General features: G+C 43.5%; 1 protein-coding gene across 4 annotated transcripts in view; it reads left to right on the top strand.

Annotated features, from left to right (window-relative positions):
- LOC133542295 (disheveled-associated activator of morphogenesis 1-like) overlaps nt 1–12,665 on the top strand; it is a 92,204-nt gene that overhangs the window by 75,171 nt on the left and 4,368 nt on the right. For 3 of the 4 annotated variants that reach the window (XM_061886292.1, XM_061886291.1, XM_061886290.1), the window contains 6 exons: nt 1–28; nt 2,953–3,121; nt 4,634–4,741; nt 6,219–6,279; nt 6,361–6,495; nt 11,981–12,151. The exon at nt 1–28 is cut by the window's left edge and continues 61 nt beyond it. In XM_061886292.1, the coding sequence (XP_061742276.1) occupies nt 1–28; nt 2,953–3,121; nt 4,634–4,741; nt 6,219–6,279; nt 6,361–6,495; nt 11,981–12,151 (672 nt within the window). Of the gene's footprint in view, nt 29–2,952; nt 3,122–4,633; nt 4,742–6,218; nt 6,280–6,360; nt 6,496–11,980; nt 12,156–12,665 lie in introns of those variants that run through there. The other variant, XM_061886293.1, reaches the window with a different exon arrangement.

Here is a 12,665-nt window from a genome sequence, read left to right as displayed (position 1 = left end):
GTGGCTGACATCAAACCTAAAATCAAAGGTATTACAAAATGTTGCGATGAATGGAAGACAAAAATCTTCACATTGTCATTAACCTTCTTCCAACGGGTTTTGTTTCATTGTTTCCCCTTTCTGTGCGCTGCCATTTGTTGCCACCTTACCCCTTGTTTGAGCGCTGGTCCCCACTCCTGATTGATAGTCAGGTAACATACAGTTCTCTCTGGCTCTTGACAAAGGCGGTCACACCCCCTCCCTCTCTCCATCTCCTCTGCCTGCGTCTTAGTCTTCTCTTGTCTTGTCTTAACTTTAAGAGCCTCTCTTTCTGCGCTTTTCTGCGAAATCTGAACATGGAATTGATAATCTGGACTCTCAACTCAATTGGCAAGATCTTCTCGAGGCGAAGCACAGGTTGGGGGGAACTTGCCTGTCCTGACAGAACATTTGCTGTTGGATACTAGAGGGACTAATTGGAGGAATGGTGAGTCACGGGCCTAACGGTGTACATGGGTGATATCCATCTGTTTGGAACTGTGATAACCTGGCACCTGCTGATTGGATCGAACAAGGAGAAGCAGAGGTTGGGGGGAACTTGCCTGTCCTGACAGAACATTTGCTGTTGGATACATGAGGGACTAATTGGAGGAATGGTGAGTCACGGGCCTCACCGTGTACATGGGTGATATCCATCTGTTTGGAACTGTGATAACCTGGCACCTGCTGATTGGATCGAACAAGGAGAAGCAGAGGTTGGGGGGAACTTGCCGGTCCTGACAGAACATTTGCTGTTGGATACATGAGGGACTAATTGGAGGAATGGTGAGTCACGGGCCTAACGCTGTACGTGGGCGATATCCATCTGTTTGGAACTGTGATAACCTGGCACCTGCTGATTGGATCGAACAAGCAGAAGCAGAGGTTGGGGGGAACTTGCCGGTCCTGACGGAACGTTTGCTGTTGGATACATGAGGGAGTAATTGGAGGAATGGTGAGTCACGGGCCTAACGGTGGACTTGGACAATATCCATCTGTTTGGAACTGTGATAACCTGGCACCTGCTAATTGGATCGAGCTTTGTTTTGGTGGATCGACAAATTTGGAAGACAACGACAGCTGTGTAAGGAGCCCAAAGGCTTGGGTGGGCACGGTGATCGAGCTCTGGATTTAAATGCAATCTGAATTACATCTTACAGGCTTTTCAAATGCCAAGCTTGATTAACTTGAAAGACAGAAAAGACCATTAGAATCAGATAAACCATTGGAATGTGTCGAGTTGCCCGGAACAACAACAATCCTTATTTACAATTCCACTCCCTCTGCAAATAGCCTTGGCCACACACACACACATACTCAAGAAATGCTACACACCCAGACCTTCACCACTGCTTAACCCCCTTGTGGTGTGAAGGTGCATGGAGCAGCGCCAGAGAGCCGAATGCAAAACACTGTTGCAAGTCTCGTGTTTTCTGTGTCTTGTAACATTTGTTAATATTGTGGGGAGAGTTTTTTACGGGCTCCAAACTGATCTACACCCATTGGAGCATTGTCCGGGATTAACTTTTATTGTACTCACTGCACTGTGCGATCAGTGTCACGCATCTGAGGAAAATCTACATGTGTTCACCTGCTCCTCGGAGCAAAGAATAGGGGGCTGGTGTTTGCTTCCGTCCCGAGTAGCAGGTTGCAAACAAATGTTATGCAAATAAATGTGTGGGAAATACAACTGAGTGTTAGTATTTTCTTCTTTTTTTTCCATTCCAAACACCGGCCCATTGGTCAAAACTCCCTGCATTCTTGATTTCCAGTCCGTCCCTAATACTAGGGCACAGCTCATTTAAACAGGGGCATGTGGCAAAAAAGGGAGGGTTCCTGGTGGGTTATCCCGTGCATCTCCAACCAAAGCCTTCTCTAGAGAGACTGTGCCCAAAATAGAGAAAGGGATGATTGTGGACTTCCATAGGTCGAGGCCCTAGCCCGCACTGTGGAGAAAGTGGAGAGCTTCAAGTTCCTCCGAGTGAAGATCACACGAGACCACACATGAAAGAATAACACTCTTAAGATGACAGAACTGGCCCAGCACAGGCTTTACTTTTTGAGGAAATTGAAATGAGACTCTCTACCCACCAGGTTCCTCAGGACCTTCTACAGAGGAGTGGTGGAGAGCATTCTAACATACTGCATCTCTACTTGGTACTCTTTCTGCAGTATGAAAAAGACGTTAATATTTGTGTGGTGTTTTAATATCCTTAGGGAAACACGGTATCATTTTGTTGTACCAGTTAAAATTAACTTGACAGGACGGTCTAAGACTTTGCATTCCTTCTTCCTCCCACGGCGAAGCCACCGCCTCGTCTGTTGCAGAGACGGATATTCTGTACGTGCCGCCTTCTGTGCTCGCTGCAGAAGCAGAACTATTTTAACTCGCTGGCAAAGTGTGCATCCCGCACTTGTCTTCCTCATCCTCTTTGGCTGCTGAGTCATCCAACTCACGGCAGTCCTTCTCATCTGTTGCAATGTCGCCGGACACGCGCTTGCCCTTCAAGAGTGGCTGGTCCTCCACTCCGCCAGCTATACGGATAGTTAGTTCGTGCTCGTCTTTTTCATTCAGCACTGCAGTGCCCGACCCAGGTCCGTTGTCCACCATGCCAGTTGAAGCACCACCCCACTGGTTGCAGGGACTCGGAGCCAAGGTCTGGGGTCATCGTCCCCACTTGCCCTCTGGTCTATACAATGTCTTCCCCTCACCTTCCTGATTAATTATCAGAAGACACACATGTCCCTCATTGTCAATCAGTTTTATTTACCTTTGGTCCACTGCCTCAACCCCGTTGGGGCGTCCTCATTTCTTCTAGTTAAAACACACTTTTACCTGCACATTACTTCCTGTCCATGCATCTTGCACTCTTATGTTGTATCTGTTGGTCAATTTAGAGTCCGTAACATTGTCTCTTTGTGTTTGTTTTTCAGCTCTAAGTCTTGCATCCAGGGAGGTCATGAAGAGCCGAACTCTCCATCAACTGTTAGAGGTGGTTCTGGCCTTCGGGAACTACATGAACAAAGGGCAGCGAGGAAATGCTTACGGATTTAAAGTCTCTAGTCTGAACAAGATTGCTGACACCAAGTCAAGTACTCACAAGTATGGTCAACATTTGAAAGCATGTGCCAATAATCAACTGACTAACTGATTGAATCCTGATATTGCTCATGCTAATATTATTTGTTGTAACTGATCATTTAACTACCAAGTCGAATCGTGTATAGGTTAGGCCTAATCTGGCCTGGGAACTTAAACCGCCCCCATATTCAGTTCAACAAACTTTGGCGAGAGTATTATTAACAACGTGGTGTGCCATCAAACCAAATGGCTTTTGTGAAGCTAACAGAGTTCGAACTATGTGAGTAAGCAAGGAGCCTAGAACTTACCACTACAAACACATACGATCAGAGAAAATCAAACTCTGCACTGTAAACTCATCATCATCATAGCAGTCTGCTAGGCACGACAATGACTGTTTCATTTTGGTCGGATCATAGACCTCCACCCAGCTCTGTCTTTTGCCTTCAGTTGCCAGGTTGCAGTGTCGATCTTCAGTTCCCTCAGATTCCGTTTTAACGGTGTCCTTGTACCGTAGCCTTGGCCTCCGTCGGTTTCGTTCCCCTGGAAACTATCGCTAAACATTTTCAAAAAAGATTTGTCGTGTGATAACTCGGAGAATCTGTTGGCCGCGTTCCCAGACATGTGGAACTATCTGGTGCTCCGGACATCATTTCACACGACAAAACAGATGGAAACTTGGAAAAATTTTTGTGAGTGGCTGGGTCAAGGACATCGGTATCCAGACTCCCCCGGATAAATCACACATCGTTTTTGCTCGGGTAAGGTTACATTTCAGGATTTAACTTTGTTTTTCCCCCCGTCTTTATCGAAATATAACAACAGGTCTCAACATTCTGTGTGTGTGCTGAAATCTGTGATTTCTGTCTTTGGTAAAAACTTAACTCTTTTAGGTTTTGGTCACATTTGATTTCTCTTATTTTGGCTCGCCCAGTTCGGTGGTTCACAGAATACTCATAGCAAAAATGCGTTTTAAGAACTTCGAAACAAGATAAAATACAAAACATATTAAGATATTGGGCGTTCTTGTGCGTTCTTCGACTTGATCTGCTCCCTTGGATTGGAGTGCGTGACACTTTTCTTCTAATTTTTTGTAAAATCTCCACATTTTTCGACCTTCCTGGTTACGTCTCAAGGAACTCTGAGGAAACATTGATCCTTTTCGCGATTTGAACGGTTCCAACTGCCTAAAACAATGCAAGCAAAAGGCGTTTTTCTGCAAGAAAGGTTAAAATCCCGCCCAGAATGCTACCTTTCAGACGCTCACTGACCCACCACTTCGAATCTCACGTGAATATAACCTATATCATAATCTGTGACTGGCTTGATTGCAGTAGGACCTTTGTTTTGCCTGATAAAATAATTAAACTAAAACCAAATGCGAACAATACTGATTCTCTGGAATTCACACAATAAAAACATAAGTGAAGAAAGAAGTCCTTAGCTTTCTTGAAATGTGACCACCAACACCATTTACTCCAATAACCCCGGTGTGGATAGTTGTAATAATTGTGTGTTACTGTGCTTTTGCAGAAACTTGAGTCTGCTCAACTACATTGTGAATGTACTGGAGAGAGCCTTTCCCATGGTGGTGGACCTCAGTGAAGAGTTGCAAAATGTGCCCGAGGCTGCGAAAGTGAAGTAAGTGCATACATAAATTGGTGCCTGGTTCAATAGTGACATTTTAAATACAGCAAGTTTGTAATACTCTTTCAATTCCTTATATCTATTTATCAAAATAGAGCTGTAATATTCAAGAGGGACCATCTACTACTCAAGTCTCATTATTAATTTGTTTTCGATATTTTAGTACATTGGATACAAATTGTCTAATTTTAAAAAATGGTAAGCCGTAATCATCAAAATTATATCAAAAGAAGGCTTGAAAAATATTGAGCTGCATGTTATGTGCCTATATTAGTTTCATCTAGTAAAACTTGAGTTTGAGTTCCTCCTAAATAAAAATTAATAATTTGATTCAATCAATATGATTAGGATAACATCAGGCTGTCTGCCCCACAGGATGAATTTGAGGACCAGTCATAGACAATTTAGAGTTAAAAGCAAATTTTATTTTCACTCGCATACAAAACATTCTAACTAGGATATTTTCCCTGGCTTGGAGACTCTCCTGAAGGACAGTGCGGCGAAGACAGAACAAACTCCATTCTTGTCTCTTGTGGACACACACCTGTTGTTGTTGACTTTGGACTGACTAGCGACTGCACGACCCCAAGACCGCGGAACAGAGACACGCGGCAGGCTTACATACACACATGCATCCACAAAAAATAGATACCACACACAGATACTCCATCCCCCCTTTCAACGCCCTAGATGCAAATCCCTTAGGGGATTGAGCTCCTCTCGGATGACAGAGCTTCTCACCCTATCTCTAAGGGAGAGACCCGTCACCCGGTGGAAGAAGCTCATTTCGACCGCTCATTTCGGTCATAACCCAAAGTTCATCACCATAGGTGAGAATGGGAACGTAGATCGACCGGTAAATTGAAAGCTTTGCCTTCCGGCTCAGCTCCTTCTTCACCACAACGGATCGATAAAGCGTCCACATTACTGAAGACTGGATCTAACAATCCAGTCTTCCATCTCTCGTGAACAAGACTCCGAGGTACTTGAACTCCTCCACTTGGGGCAGGGAATCCTCCCCAACTCGGAGATGGCACTCCACCTTTTTCCGGGAGAGAACCATGGACTCGGACTTGGAGGTGCTGATTCTCATCCCGGTCGCTTCACACTCGGCTGCGAACCGATCCAGTGAGAGCTGAAGATCCTGGCCAGATGAAGCCATCAGGACCACATCATCTGCAAAAAGCAGAGACTTAATCCTGCAGCCACCAAACCAGATCCCCTCAACGCCCCGACTGCGCCTAGAAATTCTGTCCATAAAAGTTCAAAACAGAACCGGTGACAAAGGGCAGCCTTGTGTGTCCTTTTGGTACCAACATATTGGTATGTACACTAAAAGCCAGTATAATTACTGGACATTGTCATTGCTCTCTAGAAGGCTCAGATATCAAACCTGATCGGATAAGATAATGACGCCGCATCTTTTACTTCTTTGCCTCATTTTACTCTTCTGTTTATTTGATCTGGCCAGTATGGTGGAATTGGAGAAAGACATCAACAATCTGCGATCTGGCATCCAAAGTGTCGAAGCTGTGAGTAACTTTGCCATTCTTCCCCCCCCACAAAAAATTGGTGTGCCTAAGGTTTGATGCATACTGTCCACTCTTCCACAGGAGCTCCAGTACCAGCGAGCCCAGCCTTCCCTGGGTCCAGATGACAGATTTGTCCCTGTGGTCAGTCAGTTCATGACTGTGGCGTCCCTCAGCTTGTCCCATGTCCTCGAGTCTTTGGGTGAGGCAAAGGAACTGGTGAGCGAAACCCGGGTTGCTGGTATTTACGTCAACGTGTTCACTTGACTAATGTTTGTTCAACCAATGTTCACCATCAAATATACGGATACTTTTCAGGTATGGCATGACCGAAATTACCGGGCTGTAGAGCGCACATTTTTAATTATTGTGTGAATGCTCCAAACAGTTTTTCTTCTTCTTCTTTTTCTTCTTCTTCAGATTTTGGCGCACTCTACCGTCCACATTTTTCACCCGATTCGAAACGTTCTAACCTCAAACTGTTCAGCCTATTCGGGATTCGCGGGATTTCACTTGACAAATTCCCCCAAAATCCCAGATTTCCCAGAATTCCAGGTTTTCCCGGACATTTTTCCCATTCAAAAATAATTGGCCATTTTTCAAACTTCCACCATTTCCACATTTTTCTACCGATTCAAACCATTCTTCCTTCAACACATTCCACTCGTCCTGGAAATTCTAACTAGGATTTTTCCGAATTCTCGGAATTTCCAGAATTCCCTTTTTTTTTCAAACCCTTTGTTGACCCTTTATTTTGGCGACTACTCCTTCCACATTTTTCAACCCACTTCGACCGTTTCACCTTCCAAACATTCCTCCTAATCAGGACATAAAAGGAAGTTGTTCTTTGAACTGGAAAAATTCCCAGTTTTCCTGAAATTCCCTAATACTATTTCTTAATCGAAAATGTTGCTACTTGAACAATTTTTTACCGATTTGTAAAAAAATGAACACCGACCATTATAACTCATTCAGAAAATTCAAGTCTTTTAACATTTTTCCCCAAAAAATCCCACTTTTTAGGAAATTTCCATCAAATTCCCATTGAATGGGACATTTTTCCAAGTTCCACAACTCCCACATTTGTTATCCGATTCAAACTGTTCCAACTTCAAAATATTCATCCTTTTCAGGAATTTTGTGCTCTACTTCAACAATTGTAAAACAAATTTCCAAATTTTCCGGATTTCCTAGAATTTTCAGTTTTCCGGGACATTTTCCCCATTCAAAAGGAATTGGCCATTTTTTAAACTTCCACAATTCGCACATTTTTCTACCGATTCAAACCGTTCCACCTTCAACATATTCCACTCATCCTGGAAATTCAAACTATAATTTAGCCGACTTAAATTTTTTTTTAAGAATTACCAAAATTCTTTTTTTTTTCAAACCCTTTTTTGACCCTTTATTCTGGCGACTACTCCTTCCACATTTTTCAACCCACTTCGACCGTTTCACCTTCCAAACATTCCTCCTAATCAGGACAAAAATGGAAGTTGTTCTTTGAACTGGAAAAATTCCCAGTTTTCCTGAAATTCCCTAATACTATTTCTCAAGTGAAAATGTTGCTACTTGAACAATTCTCTACCGATTTGAAAAAAATTAACACCGACGATTATAACTCATTCAGAAAATTCAAGTCTTTTAACATTTTCCCTCCAAAAATCCCACTTTTTTGGAAATTTCCATCAAATTCCCATTGAATGGGACATTTTTCCAAGTTCCACAACTCCCACATTTGTTATCCGATTCAAACTGTTCCAACTTCAAAATATTCATCCTTTTCAGGAATTTTGTGCTCTACTTCAACAATTGTAAAACAAATTTCCTAATTTTCCGGATTTCCTAGAATTTTCAGTTTTCCGGGACATTTTCCCCATTCAAAAGGAATTGGCCATTTTTTAAACTTCCACAATTCGCACATTTTTCTACCGATTCAAACCGTTCCACCTTCAACATATTCCACTCATCCTGGAAATTCAAACTATAATTTAGCCGACTTAAATTTTTTTTTAAGAATTACCAAAATTCTTTTTTTTTTCAAACCCTTTTTTGACCCTTTATTCTGGCGACTACTCCTTCCACATTTTTCAACCCACTTCGACCGTTTCACCTTCCAAACATTCCTCCTAATCAGGACAAAAATGGAAGTTGTTCTTTGAACTGGAAAAATTCCCAGTTTTCCTGAAATTCCCTAATACTATTTCTCAAGTGAAAATGTTGCTACTTGAACAATTCTCTACCGATTTGAAAAAAATTAACACCGACGATTATAACTCATTCAGAAAATTCAAGTCTTTTAACATTTTCCCTCCAAAAATCCCACTTTTTTGGAAATTTCCATCAAATTCCCATTGAATGGGACATTTTTCCAAGTTCCACAACTCCCACATTTCAAACTGTTCCAACTTCAAAATATTCAGCCTGTTCAGGAATTGTGTGCACTACTTCAACAATTATAAAATAAATTCCAAGATTTGCTAGAATTCCCCTTTTTCAGGGACATTTTCACTATTCAAAATAAATTGTCCATTTTTTTAAACTTCACGTTTCACACATTTTTCTACCGATTCAAATCATTATACCGTCAACATATTCCACTCATCCTGGAAATTCAAACTAAGATTTTTCCGACTTAAAAAACAAATTATACAAATTCCCAAAACGCCATCCTATGTTTTCAGTGCACCCTAACCCTTACCCCATGTGTTCATCCTTAATCTAATTTGGCTTCCAAAACATGATTGCTGTTCATCGACTCAGTCTGAGACTTGGCAGTCGGACACTCGTTATTCTCAAGTCAAATAACAATTCAGAAAGTAACTGGGTCAGCGTGAATTAATTTAATAAGGTAAACCCTGCCCCCCTTCGCGATGGCCGCATGCACATCAGTGATTGTAATAGAAGTGAGATTAGCCTGTGTTTTAGCTCTATAGTAGTACGCTGGTCTACCACCCCCCTGGGAGCAGTTGTGAAAAACAAGGTAGAGGGAGTACACACTCACTAGACGAGGCTGGCTGTGATTGAAAGCTATGAACACCAATCATTCCATTCCGACGCCAAAATCACCCTGATTGGGTGGGGCTCTTGGGCTTTAGCCCAGGTAAGCCCGTGCATTAAGGCAGCCTTGGTGGAATAAAACAGAAAGCAACAACCCCCCCCAAAAATGACAGAAGAAACCGCATAACTGAAACACAAAGGACATTAAGCATCAAAATGGTTTGACCACCCAACGTGTCATGATCGCATTCGTGGAAGATATCTTACGCTACTGGGAGTTGTAGTCCTCAAGGCCTAAGATAACAGTGGTGGAACAACTGCATTTTCATGTTCTTCTCCACAAAATCTGCCACCTGTGCTAAGTTTTCAAACTTATGGGTCTGGCCGTTGGGTAGGGTTCTCTGTAGGGGACACCAAACGTCTAGAGCAAAGATGGCTTATTTCCGAACAAACATCAGGGTAATGTCGGGATCCTCTTTCCCATCTAGGAGAGCCGGGAAGCTTCACCAGCTTAGCACAGAAAAAGGTTCTGGATTTGAAATATATTAACCGGAACAACAAGTGGACTAGGCCATTTTCTAGGCATAGCATGCGAAGTGTGGTTGGCCCAGTCCAAAAGGAGTTTGTCATAAAGTAATTGGGACTAGAGCCCTCAAAGCCCTGAAAGACCCGCCAAACTATTATTGTTCCACCTTAAGCAGCTCTTTATTTCCTTACATTTCTTCAAGAGGCAATCCACAGTTCCAGTTAAGGGTCGGTTCGCTCACTACCACTAGTATCGTCTCACCATGACTCACAAGTTTGGTTTTAAATGGCTCCAGAGCAACTGCTTTCTCCCTTTTAACTAAGTTGCAGATAATGGACTTGCATGGACTGATAATGTCCACGCACATTTCTTATGTTCAGCAAGAAAGTTCAAAGTTTCTGGAGTGTCTGGAATTATTGGTGACTGACCCCAAGATGCAGAGATAGCAGGCTTGATGCGGGAAAACGTGACATTTAATATAAAAAATAAAATGCAGGAAAACAGGAATCAGGAACCAGGAAACAGGCAAACTCGAAACAACTAACAGCGTACAGCAAACAGGAACCAGGAAACAGCTAACAATACTCCAGCACTGACTGGAGGGTGAGGCAGGTATAAATAGTAGCCGACTGAACCAGGTGTGGCCAGGCTGCCTTTCAGCCGCAGGTGAGGGGAAACAGCGCTCAGCTATACAAGCAGGAAACTGAACCAAAATAAAAGCACTGACAGGAAATAAAACACAAACATGGAGGAGAAACTAAAACATAACCAACCTGTCAGTGACAAGCCTGACATCTAAACTCGGTCTTTGTAGAGGATGGAGGATTACCAGGGCCTGGTTGAGCAGAGTCTGGTTCCCCTCGGCTCGACATGGTCAAGTCCTCTAACACAAGAACAGAAATGGTTGGAGTTATCCAAAAATCCTATTATTCATCTAAAATGTCACACCGCACAAACTTCCTACGTCGTCCCTGCTCAGGAAGGAATAAATACAGATTTAATCATAAATTATCCTGACTGTACCCTTTGTATTTTTTATTTGCAAAGGAGCCAGATGTAAGAACCAGGCCAGAAATGGTACCACAATCACGGTCAAAATGATGTAGTCCCCTCCCCCTCTCTCTGACTGAGGTTGCCAGATACGCAGCCGAATCCAGCAAGATGGAGCGGGCTGCTCCAAGGAACTTCAAACTTCCACTGACTCTTACTAGGGAATGAGTGGAACATGAGGGTCGACCAGGGGAGGCAGCTCCAGTTCCCCAGGGAGATCGTCGAAACATCGCTACGGCCAGACCTGGTCTTCTGGTCAGAGGCTTGCAAGACGATTCTTCTGGTCGAGCTCACTGTCCCTTGGGAGGGAGGGTTTGAGGCTGCTTATGAGCGGAAGCGAGCCAAGTACTCTGACCCGGCAGCAGAGTGCAGAGAGGCTGACTGGAAAGCCGTCATCTGCCTTGTGGAAGTGGGGTGTAGGGGCTTCGTGGGTTCCTCAACTGCCCGCCTTCTCTGAGACATTGGATGCACAACAAAGTTTTGTTGTACTTGTTGCAATGACAATAAAGACCTACCTAAACAGGAGCGGGGCATCGGAAAGCCAAGAAAGAGCTGGCGGAGGAGGCGGACAAAGGCAGCTTCTGGCTGTGGCTAAGGAGGAAGAATAAGAGTTGGGGAGCAAACACCTAGGGCATCAGCAAGGAGTCGCTCTGCCACCATGAGATGTTCTCGGGTTAAAGGAGCGAAACGTCGATGAATGATGGTCCCCAGCTGATGACCCGTTAATGCCCACAGAAGTGTTCAGTGGGGTGTCACAGCACACCTGTCAAAGGCACTGGAGCAGGTGTGTCAGCCAGCAATGCCCAGCAGGAATTCCATCACCTGTATCTTGATATGAGGTCTGGGACCATACGAGCTGAATAGACAAGCGTTTTGTCAACAACAAACCTCTAACCAACACATTTTACACAGAAATGAGGCTATGTCTGCGTACAATATCACAACAATCGTATGGTTTTGGTCAGTACTATCAGAAAACAGACTAAAACCAACGCTAGCAATGGTTTGCAGGTTTTGCAAAGCTGTAATTTCCCGGCAAAACCAGAATTGTCCATTCTTTGAAATGTAAAATAATCTGATGGTTTTGGTTGCCATGGTCTCACTCGTTGCCCTGTTTCATTCCTCAAGATTGGCAAAGCATTGCGGTACTTTGGTGAAGACGTGTCCACACTTCAACCGGACGACTTCTTCGGGGTCTTCGACGCGTTCCTCTCCGCATTCTCAGAGGCCAAACGGGCCAATGAAGACCTTGCCAGACGTAATGAAGAGGAGGAAAAACGGGCGCTGACGCAAGAGAAGGTGAGAGGACACTTGCCCTTCACCTGAGAACAGAACAGTAACAAAAGGTGCATGGACCCAGATCCTGGTGATGATTAGTTGATGTATATTATTTGACACATAACAAACTTGATGCTTTTGTACTTCACTTTGAAACCCAACAAATAAGACTTTCACAGGTTAAATTGCTTAAATCCACATAAATAACCTCGAGAAAAGGACCGCACGCCATGAGTACCAGAACAAATGTCCCCTTCAAGATTCATATTGATACCAATCTGTTACCCCCAGTTTGTCTCCATAAGGTGACAAACTGGGGACTGGACTCTCCCTATTATGTTAGATCCACTATGGACTGGACTCTCAACACTATTATGTTAGATCCACTATGGACTGGACTCTCAACACTATTATGTTAGATCCACTATGGACTGGACTTTCTCTATTATGTTAGATCCACTATGGACTGGACTTTCACTATTATGTTAGATCCACTATGGACTGGACTTTCACTATTATGTTAGATCCACTATGG

This window comes from Nerophis ophidion, linkage group LG24, assembly GCF_033978795.1.
Source record: "Nerophis ophidion isolate RoL-2023_Sa linkage group LG24, RoL_Noph_v1.0, whole genome shotgun sequence".
NCBI lineage: Eukaryota > Metazoa > Chordata > Actinopteri > Syngnathiformes > Syngnathidae > Nerophis > Nerophis ophidion.
Note: the sequence above shows the minus strand (reverse complement) of the source record. Positions and strands in the feature narration are given on the sequence as shown.